Source organism: Ischnura elegans, chromosome 7 (genome assembly GCF_921293095.1).
Source record: "Ischnura elegans chromosome 7, ioIscEleg1.1, whole genome shotgun sequence".
Lineage (NCBI taxonomy): Eukaryota > Metazoa > Arthropoda > Insecta > Odonata > Coenagrionidae > Ischnura > Ischnura elegans.
The window spans coordinates 67,575,219-67,601,780 of NC_060252.1; the positions used below are offsets into that span (position 1 = coordinate 67,575,219).

The following is a 26,562-nucleotide window of genomic DNA, read 5'->3' on the forward strand; positions in this document are numbered from 1 at the left end:
CATAATACTTCTTCTATTCTGTGATGAAGTCTGATATTAAGTTCATCCAGTCATCAGTCAGTTCTTAAATAATTTGTTAGTAAAACTTAACCAACTAATTTCTCTCATTTCACTTAGTTGTGCCCCCAAAAGCATGCTGCCCATCGGTGTGAAAAGGTATTCTTCCCCTAATTTTAACTACGTAATAGAAATTTTAATGTGTTGTTGTTGGCCTACTATGACCATTTCTCAGGCTGTGGGGCAATGAACCCAGTTTTTTGTCGGCTTATTGCTGGCATTAGTTACTTAGCATTTGTAGTCATCAAAGTAATCATAGTAAATCAAACCATCTTTGTTCGTTCTTCAGATTCCTACAGCAAGGACGACTCTTGGGGTGATGATCGGGAAGGATCTTACTACCGTGGCAGGGGCGGTGGTTTGAGAGGACGGGGTCGGGGAGCCCGTGGGGGTAGAGGGCGTGGTCGGGGTGGCAGGGGAGCAGGCAGGGGTGGTACTGACCCCTTGAGGTTTGTGGACTACCCAACGGACTACACCCAGGTTACCAAATACGCGTCCTTCATGATGCCGTACATGGGGACGTACTACTACAACGGGAATGTTGGTGGTAACTCATCGACCCCCAGCAACTACCTGAGATTAGAGGAACCAACTCTCAGGGAGTACATACGGAAACAAATGTAAGCATTTCATTGTTATAATGTATAGAGGCTTGGTTACCAGAGTCATTAACATGTACGAGTTAATGTGCATATGTATGAACACGTGAATGAAAACAAAAATTCATCATTAAACCACTCAACTTGTGCAAACACATGAACAGAAAATAGAATCTGATCTGATTTGGTTCATGAATTCAGACATTAACTCCTACATGCAAATATACAGTGTAACCATTCCTGTACAAAATATTGTCTAAGGTCCAATTGTTTTCAGATGAATGCTGTCATATATTTAAGCTTGTGGTATTGAGGGAATTGTTAATTAAGCCAGTTTTTTTTTACAAGTATGTTTGATTGGATTACGAATTGCCGTATTTCTCGGAATACAGTCCCCCTCCTCATTTTGAGGTGTCGGTTTTGGGAAAAAAAATTTTAAATGCATAGGATTAGAGTCACTCCTTTAATTTTACCTCGGGCATTTTAAGGAAAAAAAGGGACAATATTCAGATAAATTGTTACTGCATTGCTCCTTTAGATGAATGGGAGGGGTCATAATGAGTGTACATATTTGTTTAGAGAACTTTGGGATTTGTTTTTCTCTGGGTGGAATTCAATACAGAATTCAGTTGTAGCATCATTTTTTAGCTCTTCAAATGTTTTTTGTAAATTTCTAATTTCCCCTCAAGTTTTGAAGCCTGGAGCATTCATGTCAACCTTGTACAATTGTGAAATCCACATGGGGCTAATGGCCTTAATCCATTATTCGAAAGAGCAATTTCTTCAGAATCATTTTATTATAAAGGCTACCTTTCTGTCCAAGGTGATGGTTTCTCATGGACTCATGTTTTATGTCCAATTACCCATAGTTTATGGATTCTATCTAATATAAATTGGTGAATTTTAAGCCATGCTACGAAATGTGTGTACATCCTTACCATTTTTATTTGGTTGCACACATCTGCTTTGATTTCGCCATTACAAGTTTTTCTGTCGCAAGTAACCATGTTTGTTCTCCTCCCCTTTGTTTTTCATTATTTCGCATATTCTCTTTATATCTCTTGATCCTTGATTTAAAGTTTATTTCTTCAATTTGACTAAGTTTTCTGAGCCAACCGACTTTATTCCCAATGTTTTTGGAAGGAAGTGAGATTTTTGGGTGTGTTACTTTTTGAAATATTTTTTTGTGTTCTCAGTGCTGGTTTTTCATAACTCCCCTCCCATCTTTTTGTTCCAGTGAATACTACTTCAGCCAGGAGAACCTCTTGCGAGATTTCTTCATGAGGAGAAAAATGGACCCAGAAGGATTTCTTCCAGTCACCCTAATTGCATCATTTCATCGTGTTATGGCTCTTACTCTTGACCTTTCCCTCATCATTCAGGCTATCCAGGAATCGGAATTACTTGAACTAGTCGATGGTGTGAAGGTATGTGCCTCATTCATGTTATGCCATTGGTGGGTTGTCATGTTTTCACCATCGAAACTCTCTGAAATTAATGCTAGTCTTCATGTTCACCATGTGAGCAGTTATTCCTTCGTATTTAGCTATTAAGTCAGTGATATATACTTACAGCATTATATCAGTTGGCCTGTAACACGTTCAGTGCGGAGCACTTCAATTGACTTGGTCCCGTCCAAGCCGAGATATGGAGCGCGTCAGGTGACGTGCTCTGCCGGTCGGACCGGGAGCCCTTTCTCCACCTCTGTACTTGACTAATATCCACTTCAGAGTCTTCTGATCATGCAAATTTATTTATTTATCTCAATTACCCCCGAAAACAGCACAATGTGGCCTTTACATCGGGAGTTTAAACAATCAATAACAGACGATCACACACACCCACGTCCTTGAAGGGGAAACCTATCCAGGCGGGACTCGAACCTGCGACCTTCGGTATGGTAGGCGAGGACTTATCCACGCCGCCACCGAGGCCGACAAAACAGAGGCTTATGGCCTTCAGCAAGCTTCTCTTTTTCGAACCGTGTGCCCCGTTTGTAAAAAAAGCAGTATTTGAACGGAAGTTATGGCACAGAAACCTCTCTTTATTTTTCTCTATTATTTTAACAGCCTATTTTGACAACTTTAATGAAAATCGTTGAATGTGTTAACACGTTGCGTACCGAGGTATTTAAATTCCTAGGAACGCAGATTCTGGGTGTTTAGATTGGAAATATGTGCCTATTTGGGCGTAATCCTTTGGTTTAAACATGGTTAAAAAGCTAATTTTTGTAATAAAACTTTACCCAATCAAACGTTATGATGCATCAATTTATTATGAATAACGAACAACAACTGAAAACGTACTAAAGCTTAACGGTTGAAGTACTGGTAGACTGAGGAGATGGACCTTGCCATACGTATAGTATTTTTTTTCTTGCATCAAACAATTGTCAAGATTTTAAGTTTTCATTGACTTGTTGCATACATTTGAATATAACGTACTGAACATAAATTGATTGTCAATGGTTATTAAGACAATGCTTCTTAAATAAGCCACCATTCACTGTATTCTTTGGTATGCAATGATGATAACCTTCTTTCCCCGTCATAAGGGACTGTTATGTGATGACAGTCTGATATCTGAGCATACCGTGATCATTCGTGTACCCCATTTTCTGTTAGCCGTGGTGGTTATCTTCTTGAAAAGCACAATAGAAACAATTGCAAAATATTAAGTGTTAGGTTAAATTGTAAAGTCATTTTTTATTTTATTTTCATCCCTCCTACTCATGATTATTGCATTATACAGGTGGATTTCAGGGAAATATTATGCTTACCAGTTGTACCATTTCGGAAAATCAGATTTATGCCCTCCTTATTTTAAACTCTGATTTCTTTTGTCTATTTCGCTCTATCAGTGCAATGTTAATTTGTCAATTTCATCAACTTCAGGTTCGGACTAAAGTTGATCCTACAAAGTGGCCAATTCCGGATACAATAATGGTGCCTCAAGTTGTGAGTCAAACAACAGTTCCAGCTGTGATTGGAGGTCCAATGGTTGGCATGCCATTGGCCACCCCGGCAACTCAAAGTGCCATAGAAGAATACCAGTTAACCAACCTCGCGAATGGTATAGACTCTCTCCCAATGTCAAGTGTTGATGATTCTGATAAGAAGAGTGTGAAATCATTATCTGGTTTGGATAATCTAAACCCAGAAGTTCCTGAATTTGTTCCATTGTCCGTTCATGAGGTTGGGAGCTCCTCACTGTCAGATCAGCCATCAGAAGAGGCCGATGACTCTGTGAAAGAAAGACTCGATGCTAATCCATCCCCAGTTGATGCGACTGAAGTCGTAGTGCCATCCTCGCAAGAGGTGAAGAGCGAAGCCCCAGTTGATTCAGGTCCAGTGAAAGATACAGGTATGTTGATTAGATATTTCCATTTCAAACATCATGGTCTATGTGATTTGCTCATCCTATTATTTTTGCTACCATTATTCCTATTGACCAAGGTGACTTCATAGAGGAAGCCCAATTCCTTCCCAAAGACAGGTGGTTTCCTTTGCCACTTCTGTCGCATTTTAATCAGTTTTCAAAAATGTCTGTGACCTGGTGATGGGTGCAATGTGATAAACTTTTTTTTCAATATTTTGTAGTATGTTTGCCATTGCAAGGAATAGCATTTAAATGTTATGAACGTGATAGATCACATCATCATGTGCATACATTTTGGTTAACACCCCTAATTATACCTATATCCTTGTAAAATGTGGATCACTTCCGTCTGTCAGCTATGCGAGTAGCGACTTTTGTAAAACCATTTAAATGCTCTGTGGATGACGACACATTTATAGGCAGACTTGAGGATCCTCTTTTGTAATGTTCATGCCTTTCACCTTCCAAAATCATAACATTACTTATCTTTTTCAAAATCTCTCGGGTGATTTTCTGCTAAATTAGAAATGTGTCAATTCACAATTTTGGAATATAAGTGGTATGCAGAAAAATAATTCTGTTTTTAGTATTTGTACTTTTTGTGGCAACAACTGAGAATGGGCATTCTTCATGATTGTTAAGCAAAACTTTCATTGTTAGGTAAGGCATTGGTATGCTGTGATGATAACCTTCTTTCCCCGTCATAAGGGACTGCACGTGATGATACACTGATATCTGAGCATACTGCCTATGTGATTAAGGGTATTCAGGTTACTTGTGAGTTTTGGTGCTCATCCTCCATCATGGAATTGCCTTTAGAAACATAGGCGTCTCTTTTTCTGTATTTTCAGGTGGAAATAGTGTTGTCATTCACCTTCATCATCTATGAAGCTCTGGTTACTTTGAGAACATAGTTACAGTGAGTCCTCGTTTAACGTCACTTACCGTTCCTAAAAAATGTGACTATAAACGAAATGACGTTAATCGAAGCATAATATCCCATAAGAAATAATGTAAAAAGTGAATATCGGCTCCTAGACCTCACAATTCCATTGCGAAAAAAATGTAAGCGTATCATATGTGGGGCAATTTTTACGGTGGGAATGCCAAACTATCGCATAAATACGAGTTCCTGTCTTCATCGACGACAATAGCAGCAGTGACGTAAATCGTTCTCCATTTTCGTATCTTCCAGAATTTGCATTTCGGCTTCGCTATGGTGGTCGTCCGGGTGAGCGTCGCCTGGGCATCATCATCGCTGAAACATTGTCGCAGTTACAGGAACCAAAATTATTGTGAACTCTGCAAAAAAGTGATGACAAAAATTCCCGAGTTCTACACGGAAAAATGCCTTGAAGTCACTTTTTAGGTTCCTGAAAACCATTATGTCAAGTAAAACCTTGCGCACCTATTTAAGAATTCATTTTGCAGAAATTTTTGCTAAAACTGTAATCGCAGTTAAGATTAAACACACCGTGTTACACTTTGCTAGACGGTATTACCGCCCACAAAACGAACAACCTGCAACACCCGCCGCTTCGCCTTTTTGTTTCGCGCGAAATTTGAAAGACTTGACGTTATCGCGAAGCAAAGGTGCGATAAACGAATGACGGTCTCAAAATTTTCGTGACGTTATCGCGAAATGACGTCAAACGGGGTGACGTAGAACGAGAACTCACTGTATTTATTTGAAGTTCAGCTACTGTAATGCCCAAGTGTGATTTTAACACTCACCATTGTTTTTACCAATGAGAGTAATAATTCATTGTAGTGAGAGATTTCTCGTGTATGATCCCAAAGATTTTATCGTGGGATCTATTCATATCTTGCCATCATTGTGAAGGAAAATGACAGTGATTGCTTTAAAAATTACTAATGTTTTGTTTTATGGAGAGCCCATTTCATTCAGAGAATTTAAGTGCCTCAGTATTCAATTTCCTTGAGAGCGTGTTGTCTCCACCATTCACTGTTATATTTTTTTTAAAATTTGTTCATGCCTTTGCAGTTGTTTAATTGTGCATTGTTCTTTTTTAACAGAAATACCTCCAACGATAGAAGAAAGTAAAGTTGAACAAAGAGTTGCAGAGAGTCCAATTCCAGTAATTGCAGAAAGTACGGAGAAAGTGGTTGCATCTCAACCTAAAGCAACAACGTCAGAAGAGGATTTGTGGAAGGAAGTAAGTGGAAGTTAATTGCTGTTACCAGTACTGAAAACATGAGTATGCAGTGATGATAATCTTCTTTCCCCGACATAAGGGACATCATGTGATGACTACCGATTATCTGAGTGTGCTGTATGCATTCTTTGGCCCTATATTATTGGATAAAACTTTACCCCCTATGTAATTAGATGTTAAGAATAGTGATCAGTTGAATTGTAAAGTAGCTTGTTAAATTTTAAATAGTGGTGATATGTTGAATTCACAAGTAATATTTTTCATTGCATCTGAAAACATGAAACATGCAATCTAATACTTAATCAGATTTGAAAAATGAATTAATAATTCTATTAATAATTGTTGTCTGTTCTCTGCAATGAATCTTCCCACTATTTTTTGAGAGTAAATATAGGGAGAAACCTTGTAATTTATCTCCTATGCATGAAAAAAGGGAAATTTTCATCATATGTCTGCCTGAGATGAAAGGTAGAAATCTCTAAAGCAAGGCCAAGTTATGAATTTGCTCATTGTGGTAGTGTATTAGTTAGTCCCTCTGCTCAATGACGTACCCCGGATCATAACAAGGGGGGGCAAGCCAAGTTGTGACATTTTAGCATGGAAAAGGTTAATGAAACCAACATTTTAAGGAAATAATAACAGTGCTTTGTTAGTTCATGAGATTATTGCCTTGAAAAGTAGTTTTATTTTATTTACATATCTTATACTAATACATATCATTTTCCATGGGATTAAATAAAATTTGTTGGATACTTTCGTTTCAATTCAGTACTGATTTTGCTTCAAGACTTTTGCGATTTTTGCTCCTATGGCAGATGCCCCTTGCTGGGTACGACCATGCCTTTGCTTGTTTTAATATCCAGCATTTGAACCCTTTAAAAAATTTTATTTTCCCCCGACATTTTTTCACCAGAATATATAATTTTTAAGGTTCATTAATTTGCTCAGATTTATTCATGAACTCTTGGATGACTTCACTGTAGGTGAAGAGGAAAGTGAAGCCTCCTCCCAAGGACAAAGTGGAGGAGAAGAGGGAGAGGGAGCAGTTTGAAGACCGTGAAGAGTTGGACTTCCAATTTGATGAAGAAATGAATGTTCCCACTGGTCGTGTCAATACTTTCACTGACTGGTGAGTTTTATTGATTTCCTGAGTGAGAAAACACCTTTTCATATTTTCCTTGTTGCACTAATGTTGCCTATGTGATAGTTGCGTTCCCGTTGCTGTTGACTCCCAAATTCATCCACTAAGGTCATTATGTAATTGTATTAGTTCGCTGTAGTAGTTTTCTTCCAGTCACACGATAAAAATGCTAATTGTGGTGAGAGAAAAAATTATTTTATTTCATTTTATGCTAAGTAAACAAATTATGTAAATGACTTAGACTTAGTTATAAAGACTTTTGGTACTCAGATTAAGATTGAAGGTCCAATAAATTTTAGTTTATTGTTCAAATTAAGACATATTTGTACATGCCCGCTGCTGCCAAAATATCTAAAGTAATGAAGTTTCCACTTCACTATCCTTAAATTCAAAAGAGTTGATGGCAGGTAAATTTCCTTGAATAGTATTCATTAAAATTACATAAAGCACTGCAAAAAATGCTGAGCAAGCAGTTGTCTTTCTCAGTCAAAATAACTATGTATCTCACAGAGTCTTTCTAACGTTAAAGGGTGATAGCAATTTCAGTTCTTTATTCTGTTTTGAAATGCTACATTAGAATTATTAAGTCTTGATTGTAGCTCTAGTTGTTAAATAATCTGTTGTCATGTATTAAGTGTCTTCATTAAAACATACCTTTTTGGAGGCTATAATGTTATGCATTTCTTACTTTTCATTTTTCAGGTCTGATGATTCAGACTACGAGCTAAGTGATCATGAAATCAACAAAATTCTGATCGTAACGCAGACTTCATCTTCGTCCAGATGCCCCAAGCACGAGGGGTATGATAGGACTGGTGACTGGACCACTAGAGTAAAACTGACCCAGGAATTGGGCAAAGCCATTAACGATGGACTGAATTATTACGAAGAGGATCTGTGGCGTGCTCAGGAATGGGTAAGTCGTGTTGCTCATAGTGCCATGCCATTTGTGTCATGTGTTCTCCTTGTGAACTGTGATTAGCAAAAATAGTGAGCTCTGATATGATCATTTTTTGGTTGGCTGTTGTCTCTCCATTTGATATATTTGAGCTTTTATTGGTTGGTCCTCAAGAGTAACCATTTAATTTGCTGTCAATTCCAAATTCATGTGTGAACTGGTTTATCTTTGTCAAATTTTTTGAATGCCTAAAATATGGGTCATTTAATTCTACAAAATATCTGACCGTTAGTAGTATAGTTTCAGCATTTGGTGCTGCTTTCTAGGATTTTTTAACTTCCTCCTCATTTTAATATGCTATGATGATAATCTTCTTTCCCCGACATAAGGGACTGTTGTGATGACGTCTGTTAATCTGAGCATACTGTTGACTTCCTTATTTTTTACGAATATGTATTGTGAAAGATAGCCTGGGGTAAGTGAAAATGTCTATGATGTCCTTTTTTTTACTTTTTCCCAGGTGCCTCAGACCCAGGGTAGCTATAAAACAGTCAATGTGATCACTCAGGAGGCCTTTGCCAAAATTGCCCCAAGTCAACCCCGTGTGGCAAATCCTGAGGTTCCACCTCCACCACCTGTCTTCCAGTTTGATGATGACGGCGGAGATGAAGCTGAGGAAGATGATAATGAACCAGAGACTGCTGAGGAAGCCCAGGCAGAGGTTAGCAGTTTACTGACTTTTAATTTCGTCTAATAGCATGAGCTTGTTCTCATTTGTAGTTCGAAGTGCCACCTTAATGGAGTGGTATTGGTGAAAGATACATACCACTACCTTGGTTTGACAAGGTTCTAACTGACCTTCAGCTGGTTTTGAGAAAAACCTTGTCATTTTAACTGCTCTATTTCTATTATTAATAGGAATTTATTTTTGATTTTTGGCACATACACTAGTGATCCACTAAACACACTAGTAATTATTACTTTAAGAAAATATGTCATTTATTTTATTTTTTTGCATGTTTATATGAGTAATAAAATAAGTAAAATGCAGTTAGAACCTTGTCACAACAAATATTAGTTTTTTTCTCCTTGCAGTTGGAACTTTGTCACTGTTCTAAATCTGTTATTATTTTACACAGAGGAATAAAACCGGTGAACACATAGAGAAACATAAACTTAGTTATCTTGAGTGAAAACACCAAATTTTGCAAAAATGTCGGTTAAAACCTTGTCAAACCAAGGTAGCGATATGTAAATTTAAGAATTTTGTAGCACTTAATGAGAAAAACAGTATGAAGTTAATGAATTTTTTTGTAATTTTACTAAAAAGGAATTATTTGTTGGTTATAATGTTTCAATACATTGGATAAAGGATAAAACAAGATGCATTAACTTTTTATGACTCTAAATTTGGTCTAGGCTTGAGCCAATATATCAGCTCGTGGCCCTTTAGTCCTGTGGAGCAAAAGCCGAAATATTGGCCCAGGGCTCTAAGCAGAGTTCATAAGTCTGCTGGTGTTAATACTCTGTACTCGCTTTGAGTGTAAAATGAATGAACAATAGATTTCTATCTGTTACATAACTGCGTTACGTTAATTAATTGTATAAAACTAACTTAGATGCTTTCAGTTCATGCCTATGCCAGGAGGTTAATTATAGCCAATGATGATTATCCATTAATTGGTGTGATATCATGATAATGCGAGCTTTTTTGAGGAGGAGATCTTTGTCCCATTCCAAATCCTAATACATATCAAAAACCACGCTATAATTTGATATTGGTTGTAACTACAAGAAAACTAGGCGTTGTTTTTTATGAAGACGAAATGAAGATTCAAAGATTATTTTTTAGATTTTGAAATGGCTTCCCCTTGGTTCGAACCTAACAGTTTGACAATACCAGTGGCTCACGATTTCTCTGTTTACAGCAGAGGCTAGCTACCTCGAAAGAAAGCGAGAAAGTTGCAGTGCAACCCAGGCAGCAGCAGCAAAAGCGCAACTACAACCAAAAGCAAAGGCGTCGGAATACTACGCACTTCTTTGCTGTGGTCAAAGATCAGTCTCCTCCTGCCGATGGCCAAATGCCCAGGAAACGCAAAACGAGGCACAGCAGCAATCCCCCTGTGGAGCACCACGTTGGATGGATTATGGATGTGCGGGAACACAGACCTCGAACTACTTCTGTGGGGTATGTCTGGATCTTTCGTTCAGCTTGTTTTTCTCTCGTACCTCCTCTGCTGATTAAACATTGTGAATATTATGATGCAAGTGTTTTGTTTATTGTTTCTAGTCACTCTTTTTTAATGATTGTTATGTCAGTGATTTGACTACAGTCAAACCTTGATAGGTGAGGGTTTAAGGAACCGGCATTTTTTCTTGTGTATAGAGGTGTCTCACCCATCCAGTTTCTCACTGAGAAAGGATCCAGAATGACCCCTCTCACTAATGGCCCCCGTGCACTGGCAACTTTTATGAAGCAACTATTATTTAGTTGCTTTGAGGAAGTTCCAGTGAAACACACGGCATTGACCATGGCTTCCCGCACGGGAGACTTTTTAGTTGCGGCTGCTAAAAAGCCACTTCTGATCGGCTACTAACTCTACCGCCCAGCTGGCAACAGTTCTGAAAAAGGGTATAGATTCTCACTTATAGAGGCTTTTAAGGGTAAAAATGACGGGATATGGAAATTAGTCTTACTCATAGTAGTTTCTCACTCATCCAGTTCTCGCATGTCAAGGTTTGACTGTATTTCAAATCAGCAAGGTAAGAGTTTTTGCTGCAAGCTCACTTTTCCTATGTTTATAATTCTTAGTCCTTACATCTTTTCGGAGGTTTCAATGAAAATGGATTCAATATAGTACGAGTCAGATTCTATTTTTAATGTTTTTTTAGAATTATGTTCCGTTACCTAAATCAAGATCCTAGTCATGGTACTGATGATGTCAACATGCACTCGCTAGAGCCTTCATTCCTCTTACTGGAATACAAGGTGTGGAAGAAGTGCTATATTATTCTGGGGATTATCTTTTGTTGCTCTCTGGCTTAGGCTTTTGAGCTCATGAGGTCCCCAACATTTTACGCACTTATTTCATCTACATGTTGGATGTGTAGGTACCGCTTCATTGTTAGCTCCATTTCTTGTTTAGTTCATGGTGCAAAAACTCCAGAGAGGAAAACTCATTGGCCACAGTTGGAACCTGGGTCTACCAAATTTACACCAGGTGTTCTATTACTTCAACTACCATGGTATTTTCTTCTCTTGCATAGTTAAGTTAGCTTAAGAGATGGTGGCTTACACTGCTGGGCATAAAATTCATCCAGACAGCATGTTTTAATGCACAGTGTCACAGTCCCAGAGGCAAATTCGGGAGATAGGGTTTCAGATCTAGGCCAAGGTGAATGATTTTTCCTCTGTGATATTTTCTCACTTTGTGCCCTGTTAACTCAGTGTATGTAGTCCGCCAACCAAGGTTATTTCATGATGAATCTTCTTGGTATGTCCCCTTGGTCTTTCTTTTGGTTTTTTTACTGCGGGTTTCCTTTACATTGTTTAATTTTCAAAAGCTAGTAATTATTCTCTTTCTATTAATATGGAAACTATCGAAAAAGTAGCATATCAAGTTACCTCACCAGTAATTGGATTCATAGTGCCTCTGTCATTGCAAAGCTGTAACAGAAATTATGCTGCAGATCCCATGATGATAGCATGGACATACACGGATCCTGTCATGTTATATCCGTTGTCAATTGTGTTATAGCTTGTTCTCATTGGTCTTATGGTGCAATATGTTTTAAGAAAGACCCTCAACAAAGTGAAGGTATGTTGTCTCAGACCTAAGCTTGATGGGTTGGTTTAAGAATTATTTATTACAAAGGATTATTATTTGACTATTTGTTGCTTTGCCATCGTTAATTCTGAAGGATCATACTTCTAAATTTGGTTAGTGGGAGCTTCTAAATGGGTCCATGTGTGGAGTTAGTCATCACACTCTAGATCCTGCATCAGTGGTCCCGATTGATGTAAGCAACGTAACAATGTATGCATGTATATGTTGTGGAATAGCTCTAATGTTTTCTCTTTTAGCTGTAGTGGCCTCTATGTAATATGCAGGTGAATATTACTTTAGTTTCTAATTTGAGTATTTCTTTCCTCTAAATAGGAGCAGTTGCAGTGGAACTAGTCCGTCGGAGAGCCAACTCTCTACCAGTTATGGAAGTGCTCCTCAAGCTCTTCCTAACTTTCAGCATCCATCACACTCAATGCTCAAAGAGAATGGGTTCACTCAGCAAGTGTACCACAAGTATCACTTACGGTGCTTAAAAGGTGAGAATAATTCAATAGCTTTAATTTACTACTTAAATAATATTTCTTTTTTAAGTATACCGGGACTAGCCACGGTGATAACTTTTTACAGAGTCACCCGCAATGCACAAATAGTGCGAAAAATCCACAGAGGAAAAATCATTCGCCTTGACCGGGATTCGAACCCGGATCCCTCGATTTCCGGCGAATGATTTTTCCTCTGTGGATTTTTCACACTATTTGTGCATTGCAGGTGACTCCGTAAAAAGTTATCACCGTGGCTAGTCCCGGTACACTTAAATAAGTCCAGAGCGAACACCTCTAGTGTTCAAAGTTCGGGCTTTGCTCTCCGGCTGTGGCGCCATGCGCACGACCTGGACTGCTAGTCGCATCATATTCTCAGCAGTCCATACCACCTTGTCCGGTATAGTCCACAAATTTCCACAGGGGAGAATGATGCCTCGGTAGCTTAACTGGCTAAAGCACTCGGCCGGAAATCGAGGGATCCGGGTTCGAATCCCGGTCAAGGCGAATGATTTTTTCCTCTGTGGATTTTTCGCACTAATGTTTCTTTTTTTACACTTGTTAATCATTTTTGAGAAGAGTTGAATTAATCAGCTTTTTTTCCCCCCTTTGCAGAGAGGAAGAGGCTGGGTATTGGTCAGTCCCAAGAGATGAACACCTTGTTCCGTTTCTGGTCATTTTTCTTGCGTGAAAACTTCAATAAGAAGATGTATGAGGAGTTCAAAACTCTGGCTGTCGAAGATGCTCTGGAGAACTACAGGTGAGATTAGACTTTTTTGTGTTGCTACTCTTTGGTGAACTATGTAGAGGGCTGTGAAAGGCTGGTAGAAGTTGCACCAATATATTTGGCAATTAGTGTCGGAAGGGAAAACACCTCTGGCTACTGTGTGATAAGCCTCTTCGTATCATTTGCTGTTCAAAGAGCTGCTTGTGGTGGGAATTCTACTGTAGAGTGGGCCAGCTTTACATTTGGGGAGGAATATGTTCTATTGCATTAGACCCAATGCAGTAATACCTTGTGTTAAAATAGTTCTTGGAGTGTAGGTCAACGTATGTTATGCAAAAAAGTTTCAGCCAACGTTTCTGTTTATTTTAAACTATCATCTACCTTGTTTTATTCACCTTCACATGTAAATTATAACTCACAGAAGTAGTAAGTCATACATTGCAGAGTTTTCAGTAATCTGTGGGGGACTTAAGAATAGAGTTTACTATAGGTTCTGGAGAGTGCACTAGCGTATCCATATAATTGCTTGAAGTTTTAGGGTGGCCATTTATAATGGTTCAATTCTTCCTGGCATGGATTTTCTTTTCATGAAATGACCTCAGAATGCTGCTTAGTCACTTACCTTACAGTTGATAATGGTCCAATTTTTCCATGCATAGATTTTCTTATCTTGAAATTGCCATGGAATGCTGCTTAGTCACTAACCATAGCTTGCTGGTTTTTTTTCAACAAGTTATCATATTGAATAAAGCATGAGACTGTTATTTGAAGGGGGAGTACTTAAAGTGACTCATCCTCACAGCTCATGCAATAGTATGGGGAGGATTCGCTGACGCCACTAAGGTCTCTGGCCTGATGTGTGGAGTTTGATAGTAGACCTCCCTACAATTACTTTCATTATACAGTGGAGCCCCGCTAATCCAAAATAATTGGGACCCGACCCATTTCGCATTAGCCAATATTTCGGATTAAGCGGACTGTTATTAATTTAACGATAAATTATAAAATACAACGTGCAACTACATAAATTAAATGCCGAAACGCCGTTTCACGTCCATACGGTATGAGAAACAACCAACTTCATTATGTACGCCGTATGGCAACGCTCTGTACGGCTACCGCTTGAGTTCGTAGTTGCAAAGAAATCCGATAGGTAGCAGCACAAACTACATTGTAGAAGCCCCACCCATTGCCTGATTTTGATTTCGGATTAAGCGGATTACCGGATTTCTGATTAGCGGGGCTCCACTGTACCAATTAATTTTCTAGAAGTTGCTGTATATTTTAATCTTGGTGGATATGAGGAACTGTTGGTATTCCTATTACAAATCAAATTACTGGAATTCTTAATGGAGTGTGACATCCGCTGTTATACTATCTTTTTTTCATTGCAAGACATGTCGAAGGAAAGGTCAATTCTGATGAATATTTTCATTAATTGATGTACTATTGTAATTTGCTGTGGAATGTAATTCAGTTATCCACTGTTTTTGATCTTTTACCTTATTCTCGTATATTGTTCGGAGATGGTGAGGATGACGTGGCTGTAATGGCAATGTAGTCTTTTCTTTGAATGTGAGTATTTTGCTGATTACATACAATGTGAATTTTTTTTCCAGGTACGGCCTAGAGTGTTTATTCCGGTTTTTCAGCTACGGGTTGGAAAAGAGATTCCGTCCTGATGTTTATCAAGACTTCCAGCAAGAAACTTTGGATGATGTGGCAAGAGGTATGACATCATTATTTTAGTTTAATTTGTGCAGTCAAAATTGATCATTAAAGGATGTTCAGGGATTGATTTATGTATTTACTCCATCAAATGATTGATATTGTGAACCATGTCATCATTCATTGGTGAAGAGGTGATTCTTAGCTTGAAAAGTGGTGTCAGAACTCAGGGTGTGCTCTAAGGAAATACTCTTGTGGTCTAGGTCATAAGTCTGAGACTTATTTTATATTCCTGGGCACCCTGGAGGATAAGACAAGGTAAAAAAAGAAATGATGCTCCTCCGTGATAAGGAGGCCACTAATGCTGGAATTAGTGTTATTTGGGATGCCACTAAAAAAACTGAATCTACAGTTCCTACAGAAATTGAGGTTATTCTATGAGAAGAATAAGCAAGGGAATTTTCTCTAGACACCAATGTACTAGTACTATTGGTTGTAGTGCAGCCAGACTGGCTCTTTCGTCACCCACTTAGCAGAAGTTGTGTAATCTAGTTATCTGGTTAAGGTTAAGGCCATCGATGTGTTACCATGAATAATGCGAGAGGTAGGCACTTATTATTTTTCACTTTTTTATCGCAATCAGTAATAATATTAAGTTAGTTACTTAGCCCATTTGTGTACAGAACTGTGTTGATGATGGCCAAAAGCTTACGGGAATGTGCCTCTAGTATCCATCATGTGTCTTAAGTGTTTTTTTTTAAATAGGTGTTAATAAATACAGTGGAACCTCGTTAAAGCGAGTACGGGCTATAGCGACACCCCCGCTATTATGAGAGATAGCCGATGCACCGTCAATTGACCCTATAATAAGCATGTTAAAAAATTCGTTTTTACGAGACCCTTTCGGTGTTGGCTCTCGCCATAGCGAGGGTTTCACCGCCGGAAGACTTTCATGAAGACTCCTTAGCCTCTGTAACTGCTAGCGATCTGTTAGAAATGAAGTTAATGGAGTGCTCAGTCTCAAATTTATGTGGTAAACTGTCGTTCAATAAATATAATGATTGAAGAAACAATGCTTTGCATGATTTTTATTCAGTGCGGCGCTTATAAATTGTTTGATTAGTTAGTCGTTATTTGAGTAAGGAAATTTAGTGATGCAAAAAAGCATCGCCTTTCGTCTGGATTTATGCTTACGTTTATCGGATAGATGTTTATCTGTCGCCGCACCACTCCTGTTCCTGTTTATCTGTTCGCAACAGGTATATTGGCTATTATTTGCTCCACCTCCGGTAAAGCGACAATTCGCTATAGCGAGTGTTTATTAGTGCACCGTGGGGTGTCGTTATATCGAGGTTTCACTGTAATTAACTTCACCAATTTAACTGTGATTTATTAAGTGAGAATTTTTTAAATGGAAATTGGGTGAAGTCTTAAACAAATAGTTTTCATTTTGTTAAATTTTACATATCCAGGCAATGAATTCTGCTACATTTTGTGTTGAATACAAATAGCTTGAAATTGGATGACTGTTACCTTAAGTATTACATTATATATTCATTTTAGTGCCATCATCTTTTCTATTGCAAGGGTTATGTAAAGTTGTTATTTTAAAATATAGCTGATAACTTCAGGCTTTACTTTGTGAAACCTCTCCATATTGGAAGTAAAGAAATAAAACTTCGTAAGGTAACAGTGAATTTTTTATTCCTTTTTATTTTATTTATTCCTTTACTTGTTATTTTAAAAAAGGTATCTGTAATGAATTTCTTACATTGATGATTGCCTGGGGTAGCACGGATGGATTCAATGCTCTAGTTTTTCTTGGCTATGGGCACACCCATCCAGGTGCAAAATTAAATTTCTCTCTAAGCCAAAGGTACCTTGACATATACTATTGTATGGTATCCTAGGATGAGAGAGATACAATTGATGTCTTCTACCAATAGCCCTCTTAACTTCAATTATCAGATTTTTCATATCTTGGTATTTCTTTTTCAGGCCAGCTGTATGGTTTGGAGAAGTTCTGGGCATTCATGAAGTATTACAAACACAGTAAGGATCTTCATGTGAAACCAGAACTGCAGGAGTGTTTATCTAAGTATAAGAGCATAGAAGACTTCCGTGAGGATACGGTGAGTGCCTTTATGTTCTTGGGGAGCATCTACTCTGTTGTAGTTTATTGGTTTCTTGTCAACAGGCTGGCAATTGAAATGGTGGTTACCTCAGTTGGCCACTGTTAATGTGCCAGCCAAAAGTAAATTGGCTTGTCATAGTACCATTGGGTTATATTGTTAACCCTTTGGGTCTCCCTATCATCCTACATGACATATATTACATATACAGCCTCTTTTATTTGTATGCTAATTATGGGTGCGTAAAAATCCAGGCTTATGAAAGTATCATATCACTTTCATTTGAAAATTGTATGCAAATATCATCTACAGTATTCCAGATGTCACTGTAGTAACACCAAGAAGATGGATCATTTGGCTGTTAAAAAGTCAGCCAGTCGGTGAAGGCCTCGGATGCCAGTTGGATAAAGTTTTCTTTGAATTATTGAAAATATAGGAAGATTACTTATATATTTTGTGGATACATTCATTAAATTGCAGAGGAAATTAACTTTGCAAACTTATGTTTCCTTTACGCGGCTGCTTTTACATTCCAATCAACATCTACTGCTTTTGGAAAGGGAATTCTATTCACTTGACGTATCTATAACCTAATGTTTGTGCTTTATATACAGTGGTTTTGGTGTTTTAACACGTTGCGTACTGGGGTATTTAAATTCCTCGGAACGCCGAGATTGGAAATATTTGCCTATTAGGGCGTAATCCTTTGGTTTAAACATGGTTAAAAAGCTAATGTTTAGAATATAACTTTACCCAATCAAATGTTATGATGCATCGATTCATTATGAATAACGAACAACAACTGAAAACGTACTCACGAATAGGCATTGTACGCTTTAAAATTGTTTAGGTTGTCACGCCTAAGTGACGAGAATTTTCGTCATCCGTCCAGAATGTTCGGGAAAAAAATGACGAGAATTCTCGCCATCAGTACGCAACGTGTTAAAAAGATAGAATAAATGTGATAAAAACTTCTGATGACTACCAAAATTCTGGTGTTAAAGAGAGTACTACATGGAGATCAATGCTGTCGGTAAATGGGTTATAATTTATTTTGCCTCGCATTAGAATTGATCTTCACACTGGTTAACGCTTGCTCAAATTCTTTTTAAGTAAAGTTTGATTCCTCTCCTTACACAGGATGATTACGACAGGCGGAGAAATTTAAGTGGGAACAGGCCTCTGTCAAAAAGAAACCGCAGTGTTTCTGAGAGTCAAAGCGATGCCAGTTCCAAGCACCATCATGACTGGGCCCACGGGGGTGCCCGGGGTCCTGTCGGCCAACAAGGGGCCTCTGGGTACCAGCAGGGCAGGCAGTTGGGAGGGAGGATAAGGAGGATATCAGATGGCTGCGAATTTTCTGGGAGGTCCAATTCGTTTGGAGGGGATGTGCCTCGACCCCGTGTGACGTTCCTCAACACGCCGAATGCAGTGGCGCCAGCACCAAGAGGGAGAAAGATTTCCGGAGGAGGGGGTGCTGTACCAAAGGAGAGGCAGGAGAAAAATGTTGTGAAAGAGAACCACAGGGGAGAAGGTTCCACGGCTGCGGCATCGACAGCGCCAGCAAGGGTAGCTGTGGCAATGCCAGCCCAAGCACATCCGAGGGGTGGCAAGTGTGGCCCAAGGGCCGTGGCTCAACAGCAAGTGGGGAAGACACCAGAGGGCATAACAGTGTCCAGTGGGAGCGGGAAGAATTGACATGTTGTGACCCGAGCAGTTTTTATGTGAAAACTTAAAAAAAAATGGAATACATTTTCTTGATCATGGAAGGTTCATAATGCTACCAGATCATGATGATATGCAGGGAGGGGAGACCTTGACATGTTCACAGCAGTCATTCAACATGCTTTGTAAAAATTTGATCTTGCTGTTGTGGTTTTGCTCCCTTGCAGCAGTCTCCTCGAGAGGAGAATTGCCAGATTTAATTCATACTCTTCACTCAGCAGTGGAGTGTGAAAGAGCAGTTTGGTCCTATATGAAATAAAATTCCAGCCTCAGATGCTTTGTGCATTTAGTGTGGGCGAGTTTAGGTATGCAAAGCCCGGCCCAAGGAGTTCGCTCTTGAATCAGCAGCATTCTTGCCATGCTGGAGAATAGTATGGTGCGTGGGCCTGACCTGTGGTCAAGCGTGATGGCTGGTATATTCACAACCTCATTCCCTGATTGTTGGAATACGTTATGAAATGGACTAGAATGTTCATTGCATTGGTGCTTCGCTCAATTTGCATGCAGAATTCTGACATAGTAAGGCGGTAGGTTCTCTTACATTTATGAACTATTGGAACAAGTGGTGTAGGTTTTTGTTTACAGAATTTGTGATCAGTCCCAAAACCTCATCTTAAATCCTCTCCAGAAGAAGTTTTTTTTTTTTCCTTATTGCATACCAGTGCTGCATTTTTTCTTTTGACTTTCGTGCAATAATAATTACTTTGATTTTTAATTGCCAGTTTGTTGTTTGAAAAGGATTTTTTTGATGCAATTGACATGTGGTCTGCGATGCCGTAAGTGCACCAGGTATTCACTTAATTTCACATTTTCTCTATTACCATATGGAACTGTCATAGAGAAGCTAACCTTTCTTAGCTGCCATTGTGATGGTCAATGCTCTATGCAATATTTCCTAAGGCTGTACTGTGTACTTCTGGGATTGAGAGCCTTTGATATTCAGTCCCACAGTTTAATTTTTTCTTTTTAATTTCCTTACCTCAAAATTCATTGCTTGTCCTAATGAATGCCTAATGATATAGAAAATGTCAAGGATGGATGATATATTAGTTTTATAATTTTTTCGTGACAATAGACGAGTGAATGTGCTTGAATGAGTATCATATGAAAAGCAAAAAAAATACAGGGTTCCTTTTAAATGTTTTTGGATATGTTGTAAATTGGATCTTTTGGTTTAGAGAGAACTTAATTTGTGGATTATTAGTTTCATCCCTCTGACGAGACGGATGTAATTTTTAGGGTTTCGTATGTTTTTGCCTGTTAAGTATGAAGTTTTTTCAGTAAATGATTGCTCATCTTGTACATAATATAACTACTACTAGTGGGAAACATATTTCCTTTGCCTTGTATGATTGATTGCGGAAAAGTTTCAAATCTCATTTTTCACTACTCCGTATGCAGACTGAAGTGTGTTTATCAATTCTTAGAACTTATGGATGGTTTGTTTTCATGATTTCTCTAATCTGAAAAAAGTGAGTGTTCGGGTATGGATGAGGTATGCAGTATCATAGGGAATGATACATTTTGTTCTCCAGATTGTCATTGAAGTGATTCAAACCAGTCATATATTATCTTCTTGAGTAAATTTGCTCATCACTATTCATCTCTCGAAAGCCACTGTGTGATTGTGTGGTGTAGATCATTTTTCCCACCACGGTTGATTGTAAAACATTTTATTTTATCCCATCAAAATCTGAAATGTGATATTGAAAAGGGATCGAGTATAATGGATTCATTTGGGCATTACATGAATGTGTGTCCTTTTCTGCAAGTAATACTTACTACTTGGGGATGGAATTCCCAATGTTTATTGTTCATTTTGTATCAAGGATTAGTTTCCTTTTTTTTGGTATGGGGTTTGGGGAAGTTGGGTATATTACTTTATTGTGCAAGTTTATGGGGAGATATATTCGAGTCTTTCACAACGAAGTGGCATTGCTCTCCATTGCTGCTGAAGTAATTTTTGCATTACTGTTTACTGCCATTTGTGGGTGGATTAGTGTTTTGTGCTTCAGTGTACTGCTCAGATGATTGTTTGACAAGCTTGGGTGCCACATACTGTGATTTGCAATTGTGTGAACTTAAGGTTAATACTAGGTGGGAATAGGTTCGTATCTTGTTAGTGACACCGAGGAAGTGAGAGATTGTTGGGTGCATCTCTATCAAGTTGCAGTAACTTAGGCATCTTTTAAGCGAGGACTTTAATTAGTTACCCTATCATATATATGAAATCTTTGTCAACCCATCATTTAGCAAGAATAATCTGCGTGGAATGTGGGTGTATTTAATTTTAATCTGAAAAAAAAAAATTCCCAGATTGTAATCATCATTGTAAATATTGCAATTTATTTTCCTAAAATGGTTGATTTATTTAGAAGGCAAACTTCATTTACATGTCGTGCTAAGAGTGCCTTTTTCATATGTATTATTTGGTATATATAGTCCAACTTGTCTTTTTGGTACTGTCTGGCATCAGCCAATCCTATAGTTCTTCTCACAATGGTTTGTTTTGGGCAACTTGCGTGATTGGGAATGTATATATAGAGGAATAAAAGAAAAGTTAATCTGCTCTTGTGCGTGGTTCAAGTTGATGTAATTGTCCTTTAGGACTGAAGTCCAGCATCTTCCAGAATTGTAATGCAATGAAATTGTTTTGAGAAAAAGGTTCTGTAATTAACATAATTCCTCACATCTTTCAACATGTACAAAAACTTGTCTTGCTGTTATCCTTTCAAAATGGAAATTTGTTTATAGTAACTTATCTTTTACTTGTCAAATTTTCTTCCTCTCAGTTGTGTTCTGGATATCATGTAAATATTCATTACAATTTAAGTACTTTATGGTGGGTTATGCTTTGAAGTCAACTATTGAATGCTTTGAATGAGCCTTTTGATTCCTTTGACTGGTCGGTCCACCCAGTTCTGTAATTGTGGCTGTCAGAATGATTTTAGAATACCCTAGTATTTGTGGTTGGTTAATGGTAGATAATTGATGGTTAGTCAAACAAAAAACCATTTGAAAAAAAAATTAACCACCTATTTTTTATTTTGTGTGTTATTGCTATTATCTGTGTTATGGAGTCATTTTAATGAACTTGTGAATATTAATAAAAAAAACAGTAATCAGCTTTATTGTCTTCTTAATTTTTGTTTGTAGCTGTATCCTACCAGGTAGCAAATCCAACAGAGATCCACATAGGACATTGTGGCTTAAGTTCTTTTCATGAAAGCGTGCCAAAGGGTTTTGTGTTTGGCCAAGGTCATTTTTATCTTGTATGGTGTATCCCATGTAATCCCTGAATACTTCATCTGCCATAAGATTTGCTTTTTTGAATGATAATTGGCAGCTACTTGCACTTTTAGGACTGCTAATGTGCATTTCAAAACCAGTAAAACTAGTGCTATAATACTTGTTGGGATAAGCAAAAAAATCACATGCAGGAAGGGTAAATACTTTTTCAGCTCAGTTCTTCGTATGCGTATGGGAAGTTCTTAGTTTCAGCTATCAATGATGTAGTATATAAACAAGAATGTTTTCATATCAGCTCAGATTAAGATCGTGCTGTCATTATTGTACTCAATACTGCAGTGATAATTAGCTCGGGTACTACATACCTACCAGGGCTGCCAACTTAAAAAAAACATTGGGGGCCCATACTGGGGTATTGCCCTGGGAAATTTTATATATAGCGAGTTTTGAAGTATTTTGGAAGAGTCATGTGATCAACATTAAACCATGAGAACTTGACACTCCAGGGAAAATTGACAATCCTGACACATCTTTTTCTCCCTCCCATAACGAATTTTGGGGGGGGGCTCAGGCCCCATGGAGTCTGCTCCACTGCTACCTACTTCATTGGGGGGGCTCAGGCCCCATTGAGTCGGCTCCACTGCTACAGAAACAACTGAATTACATGTGAGCAGGAATTTCCATACAGTCTGCCACATTGAAAGTAAAACTTTAATATGGATGGTATTGGAATCGTTTTTCAAGATATTGATTCAGCCTCTTTGAATGGTAGGAATCTTCAAATTTCTATCTTCGAGATGATGGTTCCTCAACCTGTCAATGACTGGTTGTAAACCCTGGTTGCTGTCTGGTAGTATGTACATTCACTTCAGAGAAATCATAAACTGCCTTGATACTGATGGTAAGTCGTGAATTTAGTTACATACTTGGTACATACATGTGAAGGGTCTGTGTGTTGTAGCACAAGTAATGAATTTTCTCATGAATATTTTTCATTCAGTAGGAAAATTTTGTAGGGCACTCCATACATCATGTGGAAGCATACAGCTCTAATCTTTGTTTTAACTGCTGCATCTCAAATAGATCAAAATGACTTCCATACCATTTTAAATTTGTAAATAGCCTATTTCATCATTAATACTGGATGACTAGTGTTTGCATTAAGTATTGAAGGCAAGCCTCTTATGACTTCATCTTTGTCCTGGTTTCTCAGCATCTAAATTTATTCTGTGGTGATAATATGGTTCTTATATCAACTAGTGCTCTGGTTTGGGGTTTCTGATGACTTGAACACATTTATATGTATTGTGGGTCAATATGTTCATACATATTTGTTTTTTGCTATTCCAGTTGCATCTTTAATTTGACTTGGATAGTAATCCTCTTCATCAATGATAGTCATTTACAATTAGTTCTCAAGAATATTATGGCCAGGTCCAGATGCTCCTCAGTGGCTGGGAGGTGGAACCGTTAATATATTAGAGTCCGTTCTTGCTCGTAGAGGCTGGCTAACAATTGGCGTGCCCCATGGAGTCCAGGAATATATTTATAGAATTCATGCAGGCGCATTTTACTGATGTACTCTTTTCCATATGAGCAGCACATTCAGTGGACCTTCTACAGATCTCCCATTAATTAGTCAGATCATACTCTTCTTAAATACCTAACTATTCTCACTGCACTCTTACTTTCTCCTACTGTGCCGTTAAATAGTTGACTGCTCTAGTTTGTGACCATTTATGTTTATGTTGAGGTCTTCTGTTATCTCCATGCCATTTTCTTTGCACCATTTATGCACAAGTGTGTGCATAGGTAATGCCGATTGGTTAACACATTCAATGCAGGCCCTATTTTCATTTAAGTCGTCAAAATCTGCTGTAAAAAGGGAAAATAGATAGAGGTTTCTGTGCCATGACTTCCTTTCAAATAATGCTTTTTACAAATGACACACAATTCGAAAGAGGGAAGCTTGCTGAAGGCCATACACACAATCGGAAGACTCGGAAGTGGATATTAGTCACGTAGAGTCACCAGAGCACGTCAATTGACATACTCCGTACTTAGGCTAATTGTTAGACAGGACCACGTCAAATGACGTGCTCCACACTGAATGTGTGTAAACAACTTCTCACTGATTTCAACATCATTCGCCCAACTTTGATTGGCTGGATTTACGGGGATGCACGTGCCCCCCCCCCAGACACTTAAATAATAGATAACATTTTTCATATGGTTATCATGACATCAGCTTCATTTTGAGTATTACAGAGCCTCAATCATTTAATTTCATACTAATAACTTCCATGTTAAAACAAAGAGAATATTTCCTTCAGTAATTGTTGTGTGTATCTTGATTTTAATCTCAAGAATGATAAGATCATTTGCCTGTCAGACCTTTGCGATAAGCCCCCCCCCACCCAAAAAAATCCTGGATATGCCCCTGATTGGCTGCATGTATTTTGGGAGTCTGGTGTAGTATTTGGAGGAGACCAGCAGCTAAGGTCATATTTGCACCATGAAGGAAGGGAGGAGAGAAACCCTCCTCACCACTTAGGGCCGTATTCTTAGTGGACCCTACATATCCGTCCCTACATAACAAAAGGCCCCTACATGCGTTTCTCAGTCGACCCTACATAAGTGGTGGGGGTTGATTCCGTTGTCAAGTTCTCTGTAGATGACGTAGATGATGGCGCAGTGCTAATTTTACACTCTGGTGGCGTAATGGAACTAACTATGAAACTAAGAAAAGACGACCGAAAATTTATGACAGAGCATATTGTTTTTGTAGGGTGTAGGACTGGTTCAGCTACCCTACATCAAGTAGGGCCCGTTTAGTTCCAAAAACGGCCATATGTAGGGCTTGATGTGGCGTATGTAGGGCGAGATCGGTTTATGTAGGGGCTGATGACGTATCCAGGGTCGGTTGGCCCTACAGGGTCGACTAAGAATACGGCCCTTAGCCTCCTCTTAAGGATAGGTGCCAAGGCGACCACGGCTTAATATCCCATCCACTGAGTGCTGCACTTGAATTGCTCTCCACTGGGCACTCAAGCAGGGATTGGGTAGCCTCTGAAAAATCTCTGCCACTGCCAGGGCCGGCTTTAGGGTGGGGCGACAGCCCCATGCCCCGCGCTTTGGGGGGCCCCGCGTTTGTGAAAAAAAAATTAAAATATATGATGGTATCATAACGGGGTAATTACGAAGTCTGAATTTGGGTGGGGAACACATACTTAGCCAGAGAGCGGTAGGGATTCAAAATGCTCGAGTTTGTAGATGGGGTATAGAGTTTAATATTTTAAGTGAAGGGCCCCGCACTGAAGGTTCGCCCCGCACCTGCTCCGACTGGCCCTGGCCACTGCGAGGATTTGAATCCGGTTTGACTGGGTGGGAAGTCAGTACTCAAGCGACCTCACCCACCCAATCCCCTTTGGCTGCTTTATTGCTGCGCTCAGCCAATGGGAGCTCTGCAATCCCAGGGAGGAATATGCAGGGCCAGATTTACCCAAAGTTACACTGTAGGCTCCTCTCCATCGAGTGCCACTCCTCAATTGAGCCCCGCCCCTACCCGATTTTTATGATAAAGCATAGCCACTCGCATGAGGTGACAGAAGACGCCGCTAGGCATGTGCCTATTTTGCTTTGCGGTACATCCGGCCCTGGGAATACGATTGGGCACATGAAAGAAATTTGGGGATTACAGGAATTCCGTATTAAGGGAAATTAAATTTCAGGGATTCCGTATGGACACATCTGGCTCTAGATATATAATCTCAAATTGAGAATGGTTCATCATCTACAAGGATGGACTGCAATTAAAGTATTAATTTATCTATGAGGAAAATAACTATTTACTTTTATGATGGTGGTTCAAAAATAATTTCCATACAGCATCATGGTTACGAAATGGAAACTGAAGTTTTCTGCCCAATGACATTCATCCAAGTCTGATATGTTTTTGGTTCAAGTCACTGTAAAGGCCTGGTTATATAATAAATCAACCCGCACGAAATAATGTCTAAAAGTGCGAACATGTAAATGAATGCAAAAATGCATCGTGTAACCACACAACTTGTATAAATGCATGTAAATAAAATACAGCCTGTTCTTATTCGGTTCATGCAATTGCGCATTTTTAGTTGTGGTCCACTAATTTCCTTCATACATTTAGACAATAACTCTCACAGGTAAATTTATCGTGCAGTGAGGGTTTGAGAGCAGTCTGACGATATCTATACAAAGCATAATTTTCTTATGCCCCTAGGTAAAAGAAAAGGATTCAAAGGAGAACATTAGTTGGCAAACTCACCATTAGTAACTAATAAGAGCAGTAACGGGATCATGAATATAATATCACTCATCGTACTTAGTAAAATTCACATTTAGCCCTAATGTGTCCAGATATATCCTAATTGCTAAGAACCACTTGAGTTCACAGTTTTTGAATATACCGCCAAAGATTAATTTCCTCCATTCATTTTCGCTCG

The 26,562-nt window shown here is 38.7% G+C and overlaps 1 protein-coding gene across 5 annotated transcripts in view; it reads left to right on the forward strand.

Annotated features, from left to right (window-relative positions):
* LOC124162495 (la-related protein 1) overlaps positions 1–21,958 on the forward strand; it is a 112,135-nt gene extending 90,177 nt beyond the window's left edge. For 4 of the 5 annotated variants that reach the window (XM_046539050.1, XM_046539052.1, XM_046539053.1 and 1 more), the window contains exons 6-18: positions 347–677; positions 1,894–2,083; positions 3,551–4,019; positions 6,072–6,211; positions 7,195–7,340; positions 8,055–8,268; positions 8,771–8,971; positions 10,179–10,438; positions 12,411–12,574; positions 13,193–13,337; positions 14,924–15,033; positions 16,971–17,104; positions 18,245–21,958. In XM_046539050.1, coding sequence (XP_046395006.1) covers positions 347–677; positions 1,894–2,083; positions 3,551–4,019; positions 6,072–6,211; positions 7,195–7,340; positions 8,055–8,268; positions 8,771–8,971; positions 10,179–10,438; positions 12,411–12,574; positions 13,193–13,337; positions 14,924–15,033; positions 16,971–17,104; positions 18,245–18,802 — 3,062 coding nt within the window. In that variant the 3' untranslated portion in view covers positions 18,803–21,958. The remainder of the gene's footprint in view (positions 1–346; positions 678–1,893; positions 2,084–3,550; positions 4,020–6,071; positions 6,212–7,194; positions 7,341–8,054; positions 8,269–8,770; positions 8,972–10,178; positions 10,439–12,410; positions 12,575–13,192; positions 13,338–14,923; positions 15,034–16,970; positions 17,105–18,244) is intronic. The other variant, XM_046539051.1, reaches the window with a different exon arrangement.
* Positions 21,959–26,562: the final 4,604 nt, after the last annotated feature.